The 22284-nt window shown below is 31.1% G+C and overlaps 13 protein-coding genes across 13 annotated transcripts; 10 read left to right on the plus strand and 3 right to left on the minus strand.

Moving 5' to 3' along the window:
- Positions 1-3: 3 nt before the first annotated feature.
- On the plus strand, positions 4-1155 carry SCDLUD_004158 (Frag1/DRAM/Sfk1 family protein; the record flags this gene model as incomplete). The annotated part of the gene is made up of 1 exon (XM_046079071.1): positions 4-1155. The coding sequence occupies one exon, from the start codon at positions 4-6 to the stop codon at positions 1153-1155; it is 1152 nt and encodes a 383-aa protein (XP_045933792.1).
- A 559-nt stretch (positions 1156-1714) lies between these two features.
- ASK1 (Ask1p) lies at positions 1715-2614 on the plus strand (the record flags this gene model as incomplete). Its single annotated transcript, XM_046079070.1, has 1 exon — positions 1715-2614. The coding sequence occupies one exon, from the start codon at positions 1715-1717 to the stop codon at positions 2612-2614; it is 900 nt and encodes a 299-aa protein (XP_045933793.1).
- Positions 2615-2902: 288 nt separating this feature from the next.
- On the plus strand, positions 2903-3166 carry SCDLUD_004160 (TRIAP1/MDM35 family protein; the record flags this gene model as incomplete). Its single annotated transcript, XM_046079069.1, has 1 exon — positions 2903-3166. The coding sequence occupies one exon, from the start codon at positions 2903-2905 to the stop codon at positions 3164-3166; it is 264 nt and encodes an 87-aa protein (XP_045933794.1).
- A 409-nt stretch (positions 3167-3575) lies between these two features.
- SCDLUD_004161 (TRIAP1/MDM35 family protein) lies at positions 3576-3842 on the plus strand (the record flags this gene model as incomplete). The annotated part of the gene is made up of 1 exon (XM_046079068.1): positions 3576-3842. The coding sequence occupies one exon, from the start codon at positions 3576-3578 to the stop codon at positions 3840-3842; it is 267 nt and encodes an 88-aa protein (XP_045933795.1).
- Positions 3843-4542: 700 nt separating this feature from the next.
- DEF1 (DNA damage-responsive RNA polymerase-degradation factor DEF1) lies at positions 4543-7296 on the plus strand (the record flags this gene model as incomplete). The annotated part of the gene is made up of 1 exon (XM_046079067.1): positions 4543-7296. One exon carries the CDS (start codon positions 4543-4545, stop codon positions 7294-7296), a length of 2754 nt encoding a protein of 917 aa, XP_045933796.1.
- Positions 7297-7790: 494 nt separating this feature from the next.
- Positions 7791-8753, plus strand: OAR1 (3-oxoacyl-[acyl-carrier-protein] reductase (NADPH); the record flags this gene model as incomplete). The annotated part of the gene is made up of 1 exon (XM_046079066.1): positions 7791-8753. One exon carries the CDS (start codon positions 7791-7793, stop codon positions 8751-8753), a length of 963 nt encoding a protein of 320 aa, XP_045933797.1.
- Positions 8754-9188: 435 nt separating this feature from the next.
- TMA19 (Tma19p) lies at positions 9189-9695 on the plus strand (the record flags this gene model as incomplete). Its single annotated transcript, XM_046079065.1, has 1 exon — positions 9189-9695. One exon carries the CDS (start codon positions 9189-9191, stop codon positions 9693-9695), a length of 507 nt encoding a protein of 168 aa, XP_045933798.1.
- Positions 9696-10092: 397 nt separating this feature from the next.
- Positions 10093-12336, plus strand: FAR8 (Far8p; the record flags this gene model as incomplete). Its single annotated transcript, XM_046079064.1, has 1 exon — positions 10093-12336. One exon carries the CDS (start codon positions 10093-10095, stop codon positions 12334-12336), a length of 2244 nt encoding a protein of 747 aa, XP_045933799.1.
- A 502-nt stretch (positions 12337-12838) lies between these two features.
- On the plus strand, positions 12839-16108 carry NUP120 (Nup120p; the record flags this gene model as incomplete). The annotated part of the gene is made up of 1 exon (XM_046079063.1): positions 12839-16108. The coding sequence occupies one exon, from the start codon at positions 12839-12841 to the stop codon at positions 16106-16108; it is 3270 nt and encodes a 1089-aa protein (XP_045933800.1).
- Positions 16109-16218: 110 nt separating this feature from the next.
- Positions 16219-17376, minus strand: TAP42 (Tap42p; the record flags this gene model as incomplete). The annotated part of the gene is made up of 1 exon (XM_046079062.1): positions 16219-17376. The coding sequence occupies one exon, from the start codon at positions 17374-17376 to the stop codon at positions 16219-16221; it is 1158 nt and encodes a 385-aa protein (XP_045933801.1).
- Positions 17377-17724: 348 nt separating this feature from the next.
- Positions 17725-18162, minus strand: TOA2 (transcription initiation factor IIA subunit gamma; the record flags this gene model as incomplete). The annotated part of the gene is made up of 1 exon (XM_046079061.1): positions 17725-18162. The coding sequence occupies one exon, from the start codon at positions 18160-18162 to the stop codon at positions 17725-17727; it is 438 nt and encodes a 145-aa protein (XP_045933802.1).
- Positions 18163-18720: 558 nt separating this feature from the next.
- Positions 18721-20193, plus strand: MPE1 (cleavage polyadenylation factor subunit MPE1; the record flags this gene model as incomplete). Its single annotated transcript, XM_046079060.1, has 1 exon — positions 18721-20193. One exon carries the CDS (start codon positions 18721-18723, stop codon positions 20191-20193), a length of 1473 nt encoding a protein of 490 aa, XP_045933803.1.
- A 153-nt stretch (positions 20194-20346) lies between these two features.
- On the minus strand, positions 20347-21834 carry SCDLUD_004170 (putative methyltransferase; the record flags this gene model as incomplete). Its single annotated transcript, XM_046079059.1, has 1 exon — positions 20347-21834. One exon carries the CDS (start codon positions 21832-21834, stop codon positions 20347-20349), a length of 1488 nt encoding a protein of 495 aa, XP_045933804.1.
- Between the last annotated feature and the right edge of the window lie 450 nt (positions 21835-22284).

The raw sequence follows: 22284 nt of genomic DNA on the forward strand, positions 1-22284 counted from the left end.
GACATGTTATTTTCATCAAAAAGGGACAAAAATTCTAATAATCCCAGCAGTGCTGTTCCTTCAACGAGTAATTACAAGCCAGGTAACTATTTCTTTATAGTACCATTCTTTGCATTAATTCCATGGTGGGCGATGTTAATGGCATTGCTAATTTGTTGGGGTGCACAAGGAAGACCAATATATTCATTCATGAGCAATGACGAAACCTTAGCATATATATCAGATATAGGTGCAACAAATCTAAGACCATTATTTATCGCTTGTTCTGGTTGGCAGGGGCTATTTTATTTTATCACTTTGTCTTGTGAATATTTTCAAAGATGTGGTAGGTGGCCCTTTACACCAAAGCAATTTAAATATAACGCGCCTGGAGCAGCAAATACCAACTTCCCATTTTATATGCCATTTTGGTTTAGCAAGCATGAAAGGAATTGTATGTTTGTTGCTTGTGTACTAAGTGGGTTAGGTGAAATTGCTTTGTTGATGTGTAGTATTTTCTCAACCAAAAATTACCATCATGTACATATTGCCATGGTCTGCGTTTTCATTGTTCTTGTTGCCATTGGATTAATATGTAATATTATAGAATATTTCTTAATGGGCAAGCATTATATGATAATACACCCATTACATAAAAGGTACAATAAATACACTGTGAGTGGTATAACTAAAACGGTGTGGCTGATTTGTGCCATTGTTTGGGCTATTTGTTTTGGTGCTGTTCAAGAGAGTAGTATATGTGCTGCCTTTGAATGGCTATTAGCCTTTTGGTTTGGTCTATTGTTTATAAATTATAGTGTTGATTTTTACTTGGGCGGAAGATATAAATATAGTAAAAACTTTCCATATGTCGAAAGTTTTCAGGGTTATTATAAATATGATAGATTTTATTCTAAATATGGTATTTATCCTGAACATAATAACAGAATCATTATTGGTGACAATGATAAAGAGAATGAGGATTCGTCGGATCAATATAATAATAGCAATAATAATGTTAATGTCAGTAATGGTGGCGACGGTATAGTTGTAATAGATGACGATGAGGAAGAATATGTTACAAATGCTAATGCTGTTAATAATAATAATAATAATAATAATAATAACAATAATAGTGGTGGCAATAATAACAATATAAATTATAATGCATATTGAGTTAGCATGAGTTGTTCCAATATGTTGATTGTTTCTACTTTTTTTTTTATTTTATTATTATTATTATTTTGTTTTTTTTTTTATTTTTATTTCAACGATAAGGCATGTATGATTACCTACTTCTTTTATATATGTATTTGATATATTATATTATAAATTTAATTCAATTAATTTTCAACCTTTTATACATTTCTGTTTGTAGTACTAGCAATAATAACAATAGTAGTAACAAAGCATAAGTTTCAAAATGACATTTATAAATCAAATAATTGTTTAAGTGGGTACTAAGTAAATAAAAGACATGTTTAGTCATACAAGTTGTGTTTTATAGCAGTTTTTTGTCATCGCAACTTGTTTATTTTTGTACCATGTTATATATATATATATATATATTTTTTTTTTTTTTTTTTTTTTTTGTTTTTTTTTTTTTTGCTCTTCTCAATTTAAAATTTCTGATTCAAAATTCAAATAACAAAAAGCAATCAAGCTATATACTTTTATCTTTTATAAAAATTATTATACCAAACATTATAGCTTAAAACACGTACAATTAACGGATATGGACACTAATGATAACAGCAGCAAGAATAGCATCAAGCAAATACAATTGGAAAAATTAAATCAAGAATTAACCTTAGAATTACAAAAAATAGATACAAATGTATCACAATGTCATAATCTAATAAATACGAGATTAATTCCTATAATATCACAATATTCAAGTAAATGTGATTTAATAATGAAAGATTCCAATTGGATAAAGAATCTATTTGAAAAAAGTGGGGGAATTGAATTAACTAGAGGTGCTGCTGTTACTGATAATATGATCCATAATAATTCTAAGGTTACACTGACAAAAGCAGATTTGGAAGGTGCAAATGGGGAATCGGTTTATCAACAGCAATCCAATAATAACTTCATTCCCAATATTACTACACATAACAATAGTAATGCTATTAATAATGATACTGTTGCTAAAGCTTATACTCATGACAGTAATAATAATAATAATAATAATAATAATAATAATAATAATGCAAGCTACCAAAATGGACAAAATATTCAAAATATTGCTAATAATGATAGTAGTACAAGTAGTTTATTTCATACTGCGCCGATTTCGTTATTATCACAAAAAAATGTGTTAAAACCCCCCAGTAATAATGATAACGACATGGTAAAGGGGCAAGATGGTAATCATAAGTATGACATGGAAGAAAATAGTAAGAATGAAAACATTTATGATACCATTGATGGTAATAGTAATAGTAGTATAAAACAACGGAAAAAGCGTAAAATGTCTATATTGATACAACAGAAATATGCTTCATCATCATCTTCTGTTAATTCACCTATTAACTCCTTTTCTGATTTAGAGATTGATTCACATGGGCAAGTGCATAGTGATATTCAGAATAATAAGGATGATATTATAGATGGTGGTACAAGAGAAATATAGATTATGCATAACAATTTCAACTATAATGAAATTTGTTTATATGAAGTTTGTTATTATTAGTGATTAAAGTTGGTGAATTGTTTATAATAAGAAATAAATAAATAAATAAATAAATAAATAACAAACACATCGCTTTGAACGAACAGTTTTTTTATTTAAAATTTTTTCTATTTAAATTTTTTCCAATATCATTTAACTCTGTCGAGGCCAATTTAATATCTTTTAAAAAAGTAATGTAAGAGAGAGAAAGTATAGAAAAGTTAAGTGATATTCAAATAACAATAACCAATGTCTAATAAGCCTACACCCTGTTTTGAACCAAGTTGTACAGAATATAAAATAAAATACGACAATTGCTTTAATAAATGGTATAGTGAGGTATTTTTAAACAAAAAAGCAGAAGGTGGTAACGATATTTGTACAGAAGAATGGAAATTATATAAATCATGTATAGATAAAGCATTAGAGAATAAGCCTGCTATTAAAAAATCTATAGAAAAGGCAAGACTAGAAAACCCATTTGAGCAAGAATCAACGCAAGGAAAAGAATAATAAATAAATTTAGAATCCATAAATGATATCTTATAGCGGTCCAGATGGGTAGGTAGTCATGATGCTAGCTTATACAACTATATTTTCACATGTATATAATATAAATAAATCAAAAAAAAGTTAGGGTCAGAATATCTTATTAACTATGTATATTATTTTTATTTTTATTTTTTGTTCTTTATTTTTTGTTCTTTATTTTTTGTTCTTTTTAATTTTTTAATTTTCTTTTTTTTTTTTTTTTTCTGGTTATAAATACCATAAATAGTAACAGCACCGATCTGTCTTTACCTAAATCATAACAAGAATTTAAAATCACGAATCCTTAACAGTACCAGTACCAGTACCTATATTGGAATAACACAATAAATAAAATAAAATAAAATAAAACAAGAATACCAAACAATAGAAAATGGGTAACTCTCTAAGTGTTCCAAATTTTGCTACAGAATGTTCTGATTTAAAACAAAAATATGATAAATGTTTTGATCATTATTACAGCGAAGAATTTTTGAAAGGGAAGGGAATGGAAAACGATTGTATAAGTGAATGGCATGATTACATGTTGTGTGTTAATACTCAGTTAGTTAGAAAGGGTATTAGGGACATATCGACTTTCCAAGAAGATGAATTGCCAGATGAATTGATTGAAGAGTATAAGAAATCGTCCTCCTCATAAGAATATTTGGTTAGATAGAGTAACTCAGTGATTGCTCTTCATGTAAATATATTGTATTATGTAATTATATAGTAGATGATAGTATATCAAACAGTTTTAATATATTTTTATATGTTTGGCAATGGTAATTTTGTACGACAAACAATTTTATTAATATAATAAAATAAAAGAGCAGAACAAAGCCGAGTTGCCAACCCATCACCATCAGAATCGGACAAATATAACCGGACAAATAACTGTCCAATCCGATTTTACATTGAAAGCGGAGCCCTCGCAAAATAAATTCAAGAAAAAAAAAGAAAAAGAAAAAGAAAAAGAAAATTTTTTTTTTATTTATTTTTCATCCCTTCTTCCATCATTATTATAATTATTTTTTCTTGTTTTAAAACCAAAGAAAAAAGAAAAAGAAAAAGAAAAAGAAAAAAAAAAAAAAAACTTTTAACTTGTATTGTAATATCTAACATTATATTCAAATGCATTCTGTCTTCATATTATCTTTTCATTATTAACTTCCAACTTGTTTAAAATACTACTTTTTTTTTTTTTTTTTTTTTTTTCTTTTGTAAAAAGGAAAGTTTGTATATATTAAAGTAATTTTAAATTAAATAAAACAAAAAGAAAAAGAAAAAGAAAAAGAAAGGAAAAAAAAAAAACCAAACAACAATAACAAAATTAATTAAAAAAAAAATAGCTTCCTAATATGTCCACAGCAAATACACATCATAATACTAATAGAGGAGGTGGAGGCCACAGAAAATTATCTCCAGAAATTAAGTTCAAGTTAGATACTCTAAAAGAGTTATTTCCAGATTGGACCAATGATGATTTGATTGATTTAGTCACTGAATATGACGACTTGGAAACTATAATTGACAAAATCACTTCTGGTGCAGTAGCTAAATGGGATGAAGTTAAAAAACCAGGAAAAAGGGAAAGACAACAACAATTTTCAGATTATAATAACGATTTTGATCTTCAACAAAATAATAATATATCTAGTAATGGTACCAGCATTAGTATAAACTCTCATATAAACAATAACGGTAAATATAGTAATAACAACTGGCATAGTAGCTCATATACTGCCACAAGTAACAGTCATAATAGTACTACCAATACCAATACTACTATTACTACCGCTGCTACCACCACTAGCAATAATAGTAACAACGGTGGAAGTAGCACTAATAACGGTACGAATCATAGCAGCAGCAACAATAATAATAATAGATATAACAACAACAACAACAACAACAACAATAGGGGCACTGGTGGCAGAGCACTTAAGAAACTACAACAACCAGGTAATACCAATAATACATCCAGTAAGATTAGTGGAGGTAGTTCTTGGGCTGCTATGGCTAGTGAATATACCGTATCGAAGAAATCATCAGCAATTATTCATCACCAACCAGAAGATCAAGATCAGGATCAAGCTCCAAAATCAGTGCCAGTGTCAGAAACTGCTATTCCTGCAACTACCACAACCGCTGCTACTACAACTATTGAACAACCCAAAAAGAGGACTTGGGCAGACATAGCCAAGCCAAAACCTAAACCAGTCATTATTAAAAAGAAAGAAGAACAAGATCTTGATCTATCAGATGTTAAAAAAGAGTTGAATAATATAGAAACCAAGGCAGAACAGCAACAACAAGACGGCCAGAGAGAAGCAAAAGACCAAAAGGAGGAAGAAGAAGCTAGCGAGGAGGAAGAAGGTTCTGAAGTAGAAGAGTCAAGTGGAGGAGAAGAAGAAGTAGGAGAAAGTGAAGGAGAAGAAAATGAAGAAGCAGAGGAAAGTGAAGAGGAAGAGGAAGAGGAAGAGGAAGAAGATGCAACTGGTGAAGAGGAGGAGGAGAAAATTGAAGCTAAAGAAGTAGGGGGCATTGAAACACAGGAAGAAAATGAAGAAGAAGAAGAAAAAGAAGAAGAAAAAGAAGAAGAAAAGGAAGAAGAGAAGGAAGAAGAAAAGGAAGAAGAAAAAGGTGCAGAAAAAGAAAGCCAAGAATACAATGAAAAAGATGAAAAAGCTAAAGATCAAGGGATCAATGCCTCTACTAGCGAAACAACTGAATCATTACAACATCAGCAACAACAACAACAACAGCAACCCGTTCAAAGTGTTACCTCTAATAGCACAAACTCTATTGCTACTGGTGCCACTAATGCTACACCAGTTATTCCACAACAACAACAGATCTATGGTGCTTACAGCACTACTACACCTCAACAACAATATCAACAATTAGCTGCTGCTCAACAAGCCGCTCAGCAGCCATTATACGGCGGTTACACTACCCCACAACAGCAACAACAGGCTATCGCTGCTCAATACTACATGTACCAAAATTTCCCTGGTTACTCTTATCCAGGAATGTTTGACGGTGGCTTCCCCGGTATGTTCCAAAACCATCAACAATACCCATACGGCTACGGTGTCCAACAAGCTCAACAACAACAAAGTATTGCAGCTACCACCAGTGCTGCATCTAACTTGAACAGTACTGGTATTCCTGTTACTGCCGCCGCTGAATTACATGCCAGCGCTCATACTCCAAGTGCTGCTACCATTAGTGCTGTTGCCGCTTCACCAATTCCAACCACCATGCAACTTCAACAACAACAGGCTCAAGCTCAACAACAACAACAGCAGCAGCAACAACAACAACAACAACAGCAACAGCAAGCTATGGCCGCTGCAGCTGCCCAACAATCCGCTTATGGGAATGCGTTTAACCCATATGGTTACTTTTACGGCCAATCCTTCGGCGGTTATGGTCAACAACAAACACAACAACAGGTCCAGCAACAGGCACAACAACAAGCACAACAACAAGCACAACAGCAATATCACAGTGGTAATAACCTTGGTGTTTCCAACAACAATAACAGCACATCCAGTCAATATGGCTACCATCAAATGCCAAAATATCAGACTTACGGTGGCAACAGTGGTTACCAATATCAATCTTATCAACCACAGCCACAGCAACAACCACAACAGCAACATAACACTGGTGTATCTTCTAACAACAACGGCGGTGAAGACAGCAACAATAATGACTCTACTGCAGCTAACAACAGTAACAACAATGGCAATAACAGTAGTTCTGGCACACCAGCTAATACCAATGTTAATACTGTGGTTTCAAATGGCGCTACCAACAATACTAATGGTGCTGCCCAACAACAACAGTTTCAACAATATTATCAATATCAACAGCAACAACATGCTGCAGTTGCTAGAAACAATAGCAATACTAGTACCAGTAGTAACATAGGCTATGGTAACATGCGTACTGGTATACCATATGGTGCTTCCACCACTAATGCTTCCTCCAATACAAATGCTAATATATATGGTTATGGCGATTACAGTAGCGGTAATAATAATGCTAGTACCAATTCCAATACTAATTCCAATGGTGGACACGATCCAAGGGGTTATTACTAGTTTTTTAGATTTATTCTGGTGGCTAGGAGCTGTTTAGCTAAATTTATTATGAATATACACACGAATACACACAAACCCATATATATATATACATATACATATTTAAATAGAAAGGATAAGGACATAGATATTTTATTTTAATCTCCCCTCGTTTATCGACTTATGTTTGTATAACCTCTAAATTATCTGTTCATGATACATATATACATTAATTACGCCTTTAGATTATACATTTTTTTTTTTTTTTTTTTTTTTTTTTTTTTTTTTCCCTCCTTGGTACACTGCCCTCCTTTTTCTTTCGGTCCTTCTAAAAGCATATAAATGTGCCTACTCAATTGTTTCCCCTAAGGGGACAGTTACAATAAACAAGATAAATATATTGAAATATTATTTGTGCGATAGACGCTATGGGTTGTACTTATGCATTTATTACAGGTGGAAGTAGGGGACTAGGATATGCTTTAATAAAAAACAAAATATTACAGCAAAATAGCATGAAAAAACGGATTACCGTTGCTATTGATGGTATTAATAATACCAATACCATTACAAATAATGTCAATAATAGTGAAATGGGGTTTATTTACACCAGTAGAAATGAGGAAAACATACACAATTCAATGAACAATTTTATATCTTTAGCAAATACTGCGAGTAAGTCTAAAAATAACATTGCTCAATTTGTTGGTATAGTTATGGACGTGAACGAATTTAATCCAAGATCTTCATACAAAATGATATTTTCTGATTCTCTTAATAATAAAAAAATAGAAATGCTTCAATTTAATCAATTAATAAACAGGTTAAATTGTTTAAATAATGGTGTTCATGGCAGTGATATATCCACTGTTATATTATCACATGGTATTGCCCAAGACAAATTGACCTTGCGAATTAATTCACGAGACTACATCAATGAAATTATGAACACCAATTTTACGAGTAACGTGATGATAAACAATTATTTCTTAAAAAAATGGTTACTGGACAGTAGAAGAAGTAAATTGGCTACTGCTAGTAAGGTTAATAAAGCTACCAGCAAAAAAGTGATATTAAATATAAGTTCTATCTTAGGTGGTGGAATGCATACTCCGACTGTCATTAATGACAATGAAAACAACAATATGATTGATTTGAATGTACCTGGGACTTCGATTTATTCTGCCTCTAAATCAGCATTAAATAAGTACATTAAAGTAGTACAAAACGAATTGGACATAAATAAAAAGAATAACATAACTATTAGCTATTATAGTCCCGGGTTAATTAAAGATACTGACATGATCAAAAACTTAAAAGACTCGGAATATTTATTAAAATATTTAGATAGCAAGACCACTGCTGCCGGTGGTGACAATGACAATAAAGTTTATAGTTTGAGTAGTACTTCTGATGTTGTGGCTAATAATATTTGGAAATATGTTGGCGAATTAAAACAAGGATCGCCATCTTCTTAGTTAGTGTAATATCGGATATTCGGACCTTGAAGTGAATATATTAATGTGCACGTTTCTTTTCTTTTTCAAAAATATGTATAATATACCTAAAGTATATTAATATTTTTATTATATGTTCTACGTTTATTTCTGTGTATAGAAAAGGTAAAAAACCAAACAATCAATTTTAATTTTTATAATTTTTTTTTTTTTTTTTTTTTTTTTTTTTTTAAATATTTCTAAAGATTTTTCAGTTTTTTTTTTTTTTTTTCTTCCTTCTTTTCTTTTCTGTTCTTTTCCTTTCTTTCTTTACTTTTTTAAACTATTTTGAAATCTATGTTTTTTTTTTCTTTTCTTTTCTTTTCTTTTCTTCTTTTTTAGTTTCATTAATGAAACCATTCTCTGTCTCGACATCAGCAGCAACAACAATAACAACAACAATAAATAACAACAACAATGATTATTTACAAGGATTTGGTCTCCGGTGACGAATTATTATCTGACGCTTATGACGTTAAATTAGTCGATAATGTCATTTACGAAGCTGACTGTTCTATGGTCAAAGTTGGTGGTGATGATATTGATATCGGTGCCAACCCAAGTACTGATGCTGGTGATGAAGATGGTGTTGAAGATGGTTCAGAAGTTGTTAACAATGTTGTTTACTCTTTTAGATTGCAACCAACTGCTTTTGACAAAAAATCTTTCATTACTTACATCAAAGGTTACATGAAATATATCAAGAACAAGTTGCAAGAAACCAATCCAGATGAAATTCCTGTTTTTGAAAAGGGTGCCCAAGCTTACGTTAAGAAGGTTTTAGGTTCTTTCAAAGACTGGGAATTCTACACTGGTGAATCTATGGACCCAGAAGGTATGTTAGTTTTGTTGAACTATCGTGAAGATGGTACCACTCCATTTGTTGCCATTTGGAAACACGGTATTATTGAAGAAAAGATTTAAGCAGTATACATACATACATATATATATATATATATATATTTATTTATATAGTAGTAATATTAGTAATGTAGAAGTAACTCTGTACGAGGTGTCGATAATTGTGTAGATTGTCACTATTGACGAAGTGGAATGGAAGAAAAGACCACTTTTTTTTTTTAAATTTTCCAGTAACCAAAAAAAAAAAAACTGAGAGTCTGCTTGCTAATATTCTCAATGTCCGGGTTTGTAATAGCAGAATGAATAATTATTCTTTTTATTTTCTTAAATTCACCACTTCAAACTTTTATTGATTTTTATTGGACTATCTTTACAAACACAGCTTGGCAAGTAAAAATACATATTATACCAAATAATAATAATAATAATAAAACAACAAAATCTTCACAGAATTACAATTATGTCTGGTATACCCAATAAGGCAAACAACAATTCTGCTATCGCGGCTATTGGCAATAACACGAGTAATTATCCAATATCGGTGAATTATACTTTGCCAGGGGTAATGCATTATTTGCAAACGCAATTTACTGCAAATGAAAGAGCTAGAATTGCGTGGGAATTAGAAAAGGGTGAATTGAAAGCCAAAATTGCATTATTAGAAGGTGAAAATAAAAATTTGAAGAGACAAGTATCAATTTATAAAGATCAAAATAAGGCCTCCACCGCAAATCTGAATGTTGATGCTAAAACCAATAATTCTAATGATATAAACGACATTATTGAAAAATCTAAGCTAGAAATCCAGGAAAGTGTTAAGGAAATTGCTTATTTACTAAAACCAGTTGATCCTAAACAAATATTACCTTTAGAAGATGAGGATTTTGAGTCAGAGATTAGCAGTAATGTCATTGGTAACACTGAGCACGGTGATGCTTATAACAACACTACTGGTACCGGCACTAATGATCATCATGTTACTCCTAATAATAATATTAATAATAATAGAAACAATAAGAGCTTGGAATTAGAATTAAATAACATTAGCCTGGCAAAACAGCCAAATTTAAATGTTGTGTCTACTATTTCCAATACTAACAATAGTACCGATGCCAATACTGATGTTAATAATAGTATTAAAATCAATAACCCCATTGTTACCACTACTGACCATAATATCAGTAGTACTGTTAATAACAGTACTATTGAAACTGATGCCGCTAACGGTAGTAGCAGCAACAATAATAAAGATACTACTAACGCCACCAATATTATTCCCAATGGCTATGACATTGAAAAAGAAATCGAACCCCCCATGAAAAATGTACTTCAAAACACTGATAATGATGCCAACACTGTTGGTGCTACAATAGCTCGTCCAGATGATAAGAAAAATAACGGGAATAATATGATCGCAGAAACTGTAGAATTATCCGCACCGATTATTATTAAAACAGAAGGTAGCGAAATAGACCAGATAAGTTGCAATGGGGTCAACGGTGTTTTAGTTTACGACAAATCCAAAAATCTACTACAATGTAAATATTTAGACCTGTTAAACTTGAAACAGAAAGGACATCAAGATTATATATTAAATTCCGTTGAGGGGAAATTGTTAGGTATGTGGTGGGTAACTATAAATCACACAAAAAACGTTTTAACTTTGGATACAACAGGGTTAAAATTATGGAATATTGAGTCGAATGTTAATGATGTAGATGGGAAGAAAAATATATCTCCTATTGCAGAGTACAGCGACAAATCTTTGATCCAAATTATGACACCTTCTGATAATGGTAAGATTTGTGTCGATTTTAAAGGCGATCGTTGGCTATGTTTTATGCTCCATGATAAAATTGAAGTTTGGGAACTAACTTACCACATTGACGAAGAAAATATAGGGCAAAGCTTTTCACAAAGCGAACCGGTTTCTACTGATAGCGATGTCGATGATATAAGTACGATTACTGAACAGCATCAAGAAGACGAAGATGTGCTGGAAAATAGTGGCCCTTGTGTTACCAATAATATAACTATTGCTGCAAGGAATAAATATTCAATTGACAATAGTGATATTACATTTTCCCAGGATAAAATGGTATTGGATTGTAAATTTGGTGTGACACAAAAAAGTTTGATTGTATTGACAACTGCAGGTTTGAAAATTTATAATTTCACTGATAAGTCGCTATTAACATTTATAAAATTACATGAGAAGTTTAATGCTACCACCGATAAGATTATTGATTCTAATTTGATTTTAAATAAAGATTCAAGTAGCATAATCATCCATAGTGAAATTAAAAAAAATATTACTACGACTGTGCACAATTTAATAGTCTATTCATTTGAACAGATGAAAATCATTAACATTGTTGATTTGGTAAATGAGCCAAGTCATATAGTATTTGACCGGGAATTAGTCCTTATTACATATAAAAATAGAGATACCATTGAAGTGAGAACAAAATATGGATCTTCAATCTATGCTTGTTATTCTCATTATTCGACTGATATTGCTGAACTAGATAATAATCATGACGTTGGCAACAAAAATAGTGTAGATACTAAAGAAAACGTTTATGTGGATATCATTGATCTTAATAATATCAGAACCTTTGATGGTAAAGTTTTTAATGAAAAATTAATTGTAAGTGGCGGTAATCTAAATAATGAATTAAAAGCCCAGATAATTAAATTGTAAGATAAGATTTTTTGTAGTGCTTATGTATTTAATAGTATGATGATACTAATAATAGAACCAATGTTTATTGCAGGAAAGACAAAAAAAAAAAAAGAAAAACATGCGTATGTCTATAATATATTTGATAGTAGTAACTATATAAAGCAGATACTTTGAATATATATTAATTATATAGTGTTTTCATCAATGCCTTTGGTTTTTTATGACGATGTTTAGTAAAAAAAAAAAACTTGTAAGCAGTAATAAAGTATGTGTGTTACTTACCCGATTAAATTAACTCAATAATACGTTTGTTTCAAAGAGTAAATTTATATCAAAAAAAAAAGAGAAAAAAAAAAACAAAAAAAGAAATCCACAATCTTCCACTATATCTTGTTTTCAGCGAAATAACAAGCCATTTCCATTATTCATACTAACTTTTGACCAAAAGTTATCCCACAAGGAAATATAAAACTGCATATCGCTTTATTACTGCTGTCAATAATCCGTTACAATCGTTATTATGGTTTTAGCCAAAATTGATATAGACCTAACTTTGGGTACAACTACACAAAAGAGGCATTACCGCCATTTTTTTTTGAATTCGGGCTCTACTAAGCTCCAAGAAGATGTGGATTCCACTAAAATAACTTCCTATGATTATTCAAACACAATCACTGTCAATAAAGATACAGACTACGTTTTAAACTACATGATTTTGAATGACTATACTGCAATCGGGTTGTCTCTATTAAACACAGCCATTGATACACCTGCATTAATTATTCATTTGCCTGATTTCATATTTGATCGTAGTTTACATAATATATCCATTAGAGTTGCTGATAATGGTGGAAAACAGTATATTTTGATCGAAACAATTTTGCAGTCTAATAGGATTATTTATGCCAATTTACCCTTGAACATGCAATTTTCTTTACAAGAAGAAAGTATATCTAATTTTTGTCAGATTTTTTATCCATATGATTTCCAAATTAGACAGCCTATTTCAATTAATTGTGTTAGTGACGATTTAACCATTGTTACTTTAAAGGATGGCGGTTTGTTAAGTTTGATTAAGCATTATAGTGTTAAAGGCGGTCCCAATTTTGAGTACGAAACTATTTTATTCAATGACAATACATATTTACATTCCTTGACTGAAAAATTCTTTTTTTTCAAAAAGAATAAACATAATAATGGTAACAGTATCGCTAATAGTGCGAACAGCCGTACTGGTAAACTGGAGAATTTTTTGAATGATAATTGTATTGTTAGTATGTCATACTTACATGGTTGTGAAAAATTACTTACATTGAGCGCCTCGTTAGAATTGAAAGTTTGGGATATGAAGCATAATAGAAATGTCTTAATTTTACAAGAAAAATTGATTTCTATTGATACAAAAAACAACGGGGATTCTATGTTTGTAAACTTGGGCACGTATTTATGCTGTTTGGAAAGTAAAGACCAGAATAATTTGGTGTATTTGCTAGTGTACTTGCCTATTAGAAATGGTGTTTTCCAACTTTATCAACTGTCTGGTGTGGAAAATGATAAAGTTAGTATGGACTTGTATAAAGAAATCGATTCGACGATGGATAATAAATCTACTTGGTCATTAATAGATTTGAGGTTGAAATACTTGCTTGACTCCAACACCAATAATAACATTGAAAATCTAGAGTTTTATGTTTTATGGAAGAATAATACTAGTTGCAAGTTGGAATTATGGAATAATAATAACGAATGGATTAAATCAATATCAAATAAAACAATTGTAGATACGTTTTCTCCATTAGGTTTTACTAGTATTAATTATAATAACGATATTAGGACTGCTTTGTTGAATTTGAAGGCTCAATATGGTACTTATTTATTTAATTATGCATCCAATGAAATCTATAATGATGATGATGATGATGATGATGATGATGATAATAATAATACTAATAGTAATAATAATAATAATAACAACAACAACAACGATGAACGCATTATTCAATTAGAGTCCTTGTTGAAGCAACTGAAACGAGTTATATTTGAGCCATCTTCTTTAGCATTTTATTCAAACGATATTCCCATTATTAATAATTTATCTGATTTCCCATATTTTTCTGTTTACAAATGGGATTCTATTAATGTTAAAGATGATCAACTAACTAATTATCTAGGGATTGTGCAAAATTTTATAAAAATTTTGCCGTTCAATGAAATTTGCCAGACAATTTCTAAAGATTTTATTGCTATGGTCCAAAACGATACGCCGATAAGCTCCGGCTTTGACGATTTGGTGGTTAGAAGAGATTTAAAAAAATATGTTAATCAGGGTGCCTTGGACCGGTTTGTTAATGAATTGAGTAAAATTGATGATTTCATTTCGGTTTTAAACAATTTAATAGAGAATTACATACACAATACTACACAAACAAGAGCTGGGCTGATTAGTAGTATTTTGCCCAACACTTTGGATACCTCTTTAATTTTGGAATCATTAAATCGCTCAGTTATTCAGTTAAACGAGTTAATTTTGAAAATATTATTCACTTTTACAGTTTTGGAATTTGATTACAACTTGTTAAAGTCGCATATTGGAAAATTATTGAAAATGCATTATATGACAGAATTATGGTTAACTTTGTATAAACTAGACAAAAGTGAGTTAATTATGGTGTTATTTCATCAGTACAGTCAATATGGTCATGGATTTGTTATTAATAACGGTATGGACTCCTTAATTAATATTACTGAGTATCTGTTTTCTCAACTTATTGACTATTCCAATTTTGAACCTGTTTTTTATAAATTATATTGCAAAAAACTATCATCTGGTAATAATACTGTGACAAAAACGAATGAAGCTTTAGATTTCAATTATTTTGTTGGCACGCCATTTAGTTTGAATAATTCTATGGCACAACAATACTTGTTGGGGTTATTGCAGTATAAATGTGCAAATTATGACCAATGCTATGAAATTATGACAACTAAGAATAAAACATTGTGTGAATTTAAATTGCCATCTATTATATCAAGAAATTTGCCAGCATGGAGCAAATCTTTAATTGGTAGTAGTGGTAATGCCTCTAAGTTCAAGGATTCTATATTTTTTTATGAATTATCGTTATTATTTTATAAAGCCTCGAACTATACCAATTCATTAAAATGTATTAAGAAGTCTATAGCAATAAGTTCACTTAAAGAGATTGAACAAGAACAAGGGGAAACTAAATCGAATGCTCCAGCAAACTTCAAAAAGAATCAAATAAAACATTATATCGATGTTTTGAGTATATTTGATAATTTTAAGGAGATTATGGATGTTTTAATTCTAAATTCAAACGATTATACTGCTATTGATGACGATTCAAGATACAAGTATTATGAAAAACTGCTATTGAACCACGATCTGTTTTATCAAACTATTATTGATTTGAGTTTATCTGATGAATTGATACTACCCTTGAAAGATTATAACATGATCGACAACTTGTTGCTTTTAACTAAAGATAGGAACTGTAATTTGCTGTTAACAAACACAGGAGAAATTACAGGTACCAATACCAAGTTCCAAGATTATTTAAAAGTGTTTAATTTTAGATTGAGCAACGAAAATACGAGAAAGGCTGTTGAAATTATGTATGAATATTATCAAATGGGTGATGAAAGTAATAGTGAGTACAGAGAAAATGCACGTACTTTAATTGTTAATATATTGTCCAGTTATAAAAACGAGAAAGATAGATGGTTTTTGGATTCAAAGGGTCAAATTATCCTTTTAAAAGATTTGTGAAAAAAAAAAAAAAAAAAATACAATTTTGTACCAGATTGGATAAATAAAAAAGTTAGTTCAAATATTTGTACTATTATATAATAAGGTTTAAAATAATAAATCCATAAAAATCATCCCCTATTCATTGTATTACCACTGCCCTTTGCATGGGACTCTGTAAAATTATCCCATTCACGGGCTTTGTAAGTCTGTCTATCAGCCCAGTTTTCATTATCTTCATTTTGTTCATCTTCATAGTAATCTAATTTTTCTTCGCCACCTTGTAAAACCCTACCACTAGCAAACTCATTATCTAGAAACTCTTCAACAGTCATTGTTGGTCCATATTGACCATGTCCAAAGACTTGGCTTTTCAATTGATCCTTTTTGTCTAATAGAGTAAAATTTCTCAACACTTTACCATTTTTAGACAACAACGGTTTATTTAGTGTTTCTAACCTTTCAGTATAACCAGTTTTATCTTTTGTTGATCGTTCTTGGTCGTGTGATTTCTGGTTGGCTTCAGTAATTGCATCTGTAGTGGAAAAATTCTTTAAAAATTCAGACTCATACAAATTACCCTCAATAGCACTGTATGCTTTGTATGACAACTGTTTTAACTGATTAACATACACTTCTCTTAATAATTCATCATCAACGTCATTTTCTTTGCTTGTTAACTTGAACTTTTCTTCTAAAAGCTTAACTTTTTCAGCTACTTCCTTTTCACTTTTAAAAATTTCGATTTTCCAATTTCTTTTCTTTTCGGGAGACAGCTGTTTGGAGGAAGATAACACTCCAGATAATTCCTCCAGTGTTGGAGAATAGGTTTTATTAAAACTGTTGATTTTTCTTATCAATTTATCATCCAATATTTCATAATCGCTTAATGTGACTAGAAACTGCATATATAATTGAACACTTTTGGTTAAAAACCCCAGTTTAATTTTATTTCTGTTGCTAATATAGAAACTATCACTGTTAGAAAGAGAAGTGGCAGTATCAGTGGTCTTTAGGTTGGGTACGACTGCCTGTTTTTTGGAAAGCAATAGTGCCAAGTAATAGTCTGTGGTTAAATACTTTAAATTTGCTGTTGGTACGTCTTCTAGCTGTTCATTTTCACTGAATAAGGCTAAATTGTTGAATATTTTTTGTTTTAATGTTAATAAACTATTGAATATGGAAGACAACTCATCTTGAAATTCTTTAGTATCTTGTCTTATCGTTGTTTTCAAGATTTTAGTTTCAATATCGTGTATTAACTTGTTATATTCTTGTAATAAGGACATGGTTTGGTGGGTATATATTCGATTATTTGGTTTTGCGGAAACGTTGATGCTCTGTTTGTTGTTATAATTGAAAGAGGTTAAAGTTTCTTGGTAGATACATTTAATTTTTTTCGTTTATTTCTTCTTACCTTTTGTATTTTATCTCTCAAGAAGCGTTTTTTTTTTTGGTATTTTCTTTTGTATTTTCTTTTATATTTTCTTTTGGTTAAAAAGCCAATGAAAAGTAGTTATCATTGAATCAAAGTGTGAAAAGTAAGCCTTTAAGAATTATTATATAAATATTACAAAAAAAAAAAAAAAAAAAATTAAAAACACTTTCACCAAGTCTCTGTAATAATGGCAAAATGATCAATCTGCCGATTTCCTAGCGTTACAAGCGACAATTCTCAATTTATCACACTGCAAATTAATAGTTTCATCCACTATATTATCGTTATTGCTATTACTATTCTTAGTGCTACCTTTTTCATTGGTGCTTTTGCCACTTTCCTTGTCATTATTAGATAGTAAGTTTTCTTCAATATGTTCTAATTTTAAATTACAATTTTTTATAATAAAAGTCCAAACATCATCACAAAATCTATAAGTATGTAAATGCCCTTTAATAGTCATTTTAGAATTAGTCTTTTCCTTTAATACCTCCGCTACTACTCTGTCGAAGACTTCCAAGCACACCATTGCCAAACTAGCTTCAATCCTACCCTCACTAATTAGATGGTCTAGTGCGTCTACTAATGTGGCACCTACCGTACTACGACGGTATAATTCATAGTAAGTTGAGGACATGGTATTTTACTGTAAATGTTGTTTGTACAAAAAGAAGAAAAAAACAAAAAAAAAAAAAAAATTAAATAGGAAGATGATGATGAAGAAGGAGGAGAAACAGAAGGAGGAGAAACAGAAGGAGAAGGAACAGAAGGTGACAGAAAACAAAAACACACAAACTTTTTTCTTTTTCTTTCTTTCTTTCTTTCTTTATGTTTGTGTAGATTAAAGCTTTAAGTTGTGTTTTTTTTTTCTTCTTTTAGTAACCTTGTTTTAGGATGGCCAACAAAACAAAGAATAATTAAACTGTGAAAGGGAAAGAAAAGATATCCAATATGTGGAAATACACAACAAAAAAATAAACGATTGAAAAAGTAGAAAAGTAATTGGAAAAAAAATAATACAAAGTCCGTGCTTTTGCGGATTAATAGATCTCGGTAATCTCTTGATACAGATTTACCCGGTTAAATTTACAACAAGAAAAATAAAATAAAATAAAATAAAATAAAATAATAACCACCATCTAACATTCAATAATCCTTTTTAAAACAAAGACAAAAACACCAACAAAACTACACAATGTCCAGCACTATATATTACAAGTTTTATTCCCAAAAAGATATATCAAGATTGCCCTTTGATGGGACAGGAATAACTGTCTTTGATTTAAAAAAAGACATAATAAACATCAATGCCTTGGGTGATGGCACTGACTTCCAGTTGAAACTATATAATCCGGATGGTATGGAGGAATACGTTGATGATACGCAAGTCATACCAAGAAGTTCAACAGTCATAGCTAAAAGAGCCCCAGCAACTAAGTCTATCCACAGTAACGTCAACACTGGTATGAGAATATCTAATGCCACAAGGTATGTTATAGGCAAACCCAAGATATTCAAAAAATTAGGCACAACCAATAACACGGCCGCCACCAATACCACCGTCATGAATACACTACTTAGGTCAGGTAATAGTAATATTTCTGGCAACAGTGGTCCTGTTTCTGAGGAGGATCGTATTGCTAATATGTTTGCCAACCAAGAGGTTCAATGGGAACAAACACAGAAGGAAATGAGTCAAGCCGTGCCTATTTTCCATTCTAAAAATAGCTCAGCGATGCAATCATCACATATCGAAGCGCCACCTCCACCCGGATATATGTGTTATAGATGTGGTGCCAAAGATCACTGGATCAAAAACTGTCCCACCAATAGTAACCCCAATTTCGAGGGCAAAAGAATCAAAAGGACTACGGGTATCCCTAAAAAATTCTTAAAGACCGTTAGTATCGATCCATCCACCATGAGTAATGAGGATATAGAAAATGTCAATTTGATGATTACACAAGATGGGAAATTTGTTGTACAAATGGAAGATGACAAAACATGGGAAGATTATCAGCGTAAAAAGGAACAACAAGGGAGAAATCTGGACCGAGATGGCCAATCTCATCGTTTTGGAAATACTGGTGTATACAGAAGAAATTACTTTTCTGAATTACCGGATGATTTAAGATGCCCACTAACTGATGGACTAATTAAAGATGCGGTTGTCACTAGTCAATGTTGTAAAAAAAATGTTAGTAGAAAAGTTATGGAAGATGCTTTATTGGAAAGTGATTTTATATGCCCCTTGTGTAAAAAACATGATATATATTTAGACTCTTTAGAGCCAAACGAGGATTTGAGAAGGAAAGTCAATGCTTATATAGAAGAACATGCTTCGAATGTAAAGAGTAATAGTGAAAACACCAGCACTGTCAATGGAGCCAATAATGTTGGTACCAACAGCGATAGTAGTGGGAATGTGGGGAATGGTAATCAACCAGAGAATAACGGTACTAACAAAAGAAAAACTGCTACAACAACGGGTACAACTAACGTAGAAACAGATAGTAATGGTAGTAACAAAAAACTGAAGATGCCAATAGTGCCCCCAGTTCCAATTCCGCCTTTTGTATTTCCAATGTTTCCGCTGCCACCATTTCCACCGACGAATACTCTAAATGGTCATATGGGCAATAATAATGGTAATATCAACAATAAGTAAATGCTGTATAAACACACAAACATATATATATATATATAATACCGTTATTACATAGAATTATTAAAGAAGATTAAAAATAAGCCTTTTTTTTTTAAAAAAAAAAGAAAAAAAAAAAAAAAAAAAATAAGAACAAAGAAAAAATTATGAGAAACATTAGCTAGTGCCTTCGGAAAAACATATAACAGCCCATTTACCACTACTGCACCACCACGAACCATACTCGTGTCCCAAAGCTTCCCACTCCTTGCATAATTTTTCATCTACACCATCAGACAACCCAACGACGACATCTGCTTTGCAAGTTCTTAAACTCAGGATGGGCAATCCGTTATGACTTAAAGGTCCAATAGCTGCTTTAAAGGGGGTTGTTCTGTCCCATCTTCTATCACCAGTTAATTTACGATAATTTAAATCACCTTTGAAAATAATTAAAGAGGTTTTGGACTCGATAAATTCATTGTATATAGCAGAACCCTCAGAATTAGAATCAATACTCCAATAATCAAAGTAATTGGTCCAGAATGGATCATCCTTAATAATTATTTTTTCAGAGTTTAAATATTCAATAACATGATCAGCAAGAAACGTAAAAGGATCATCATTAGTATTGTCGTTACGGGGGAAAAAGCTTGGGTCCATTAAATCGTTTAATAAGATAGTTAAATCCTTATTCATAACGTCACTAACCATGTATGGAATATCTTTGGAATGGAAAACAACTTTATCCACAATCCTAGTGTCCAATAAAAACAATGCCAACAATAAGTCGGCATATAACTCAAAACCAGAATTGTCACAAATAATGTCAACCCTCTTGCCTGATTTTTCGTTTTTATTAGACGATAATAAATGTTCCCATGCCCTTTTTGTATCATTGATCAATATTTTGGATTCTGATTTTTTTCTAGCTTCAGCGCCTTGAATTGATTTAATATCTTCTAAGGTGGCATTTGTCAATAATGATAGATCGGTAGCATTACCCCACAACGAAATTTCAACAAATTCGTTGAAAAGAATCTGCAGAGTGTCTAAATTGGTGCCCTCTGCATTGTAGGTCAATTCGTTGATAAATTTGGGATGCAAATTCTTATATTTAATAGCCAGTTCCAAAACACCGTAGATACTAGACTTAAAAGTAGATTGTTTCACGGCATTAAATATATCAAATTGCTTAATCCAGTAAGCAGAGCCAGATTCAAGGAAATACTGATGGATTCTGTTGTACAAATAAACTTCAGAAAACAACCAACCAGAATTGGCCCACGTTAGCGAATTAGGAGGTTGACCGTCATCAGGATTCTCCAAGTAAAGATTGAAATCCTTATAGATGGGCCTTTTAGCAATTAGTTTTTCAGGAAATTTTTCTAGTAAGACATCACCCTTTACAATATCTTTTCTCAAAGCGAGTATCTTATTCTTGATCACTTTTCCAGAAGATTCAATCAATTCATAATCTGCTACCCCCTCTTTGAGTAAATTTGCAGATAACTGGTTTAGGTGATTATCCAAATCATTAATGCAGTTGCTAATAATAATGGGCCATCTTTCTGTGGCAGTATAGTAACCAAATGTTCCTTTATCATTATTGTGAAACACTGGTGGGATAGACGTGGAACTTTGCTTATCAGTAGTACTGGTCATTGTTGTATTTATTTATTTATTTATTCCTTTTCTTCTTATGTAAAGAAAAAGCTAGAAAAACGTATATAACTAAGACAATAATAAAGGTTATGCAATTATTTATAAGATGATTTTATTCTTTGAAAAAACAATTACAAAGATAGACTGCCCGATTTCAGAACAAAATGATTTTATTGGTTATTTCTGGTTTATTATTTTGTATGGTGATAATGACTTGCTCGCCTCATTACAATCTTTTGGAGTATTTCCTTTGTATATCGGACATTGACGTAAAGCATCCGACAATCAAATCGTATGATTTTACATTTTAATGCTACTTAATTTTTTGCAATAATGAAGAAAAAAAAGTAGAAAGAATCCTCGCCGCCTTCTATGGACTTATTTTATTTAGTACGTATTAAAGATAAAAACACCACGCTTAAAAGTAAGAAACAGGAGAAAAGGACAAAA

This window comes from Saccharomycodes ludwigii, chromosome V (assembly GCF_020623625.1).
Source record: "Saccharomycodes ludwigii strain NBRC 1722 chromosome V, whole genome shotgun sequence".
Taxonomy (NCBI): domain Eukaryota; kingdom Fungi; phylum Ascomycota; class Saccharomycetes; order Saccharomycodales; family Saccharomycodaceae; genus Saccharomycodes; species Saccharomycodes ludwigii.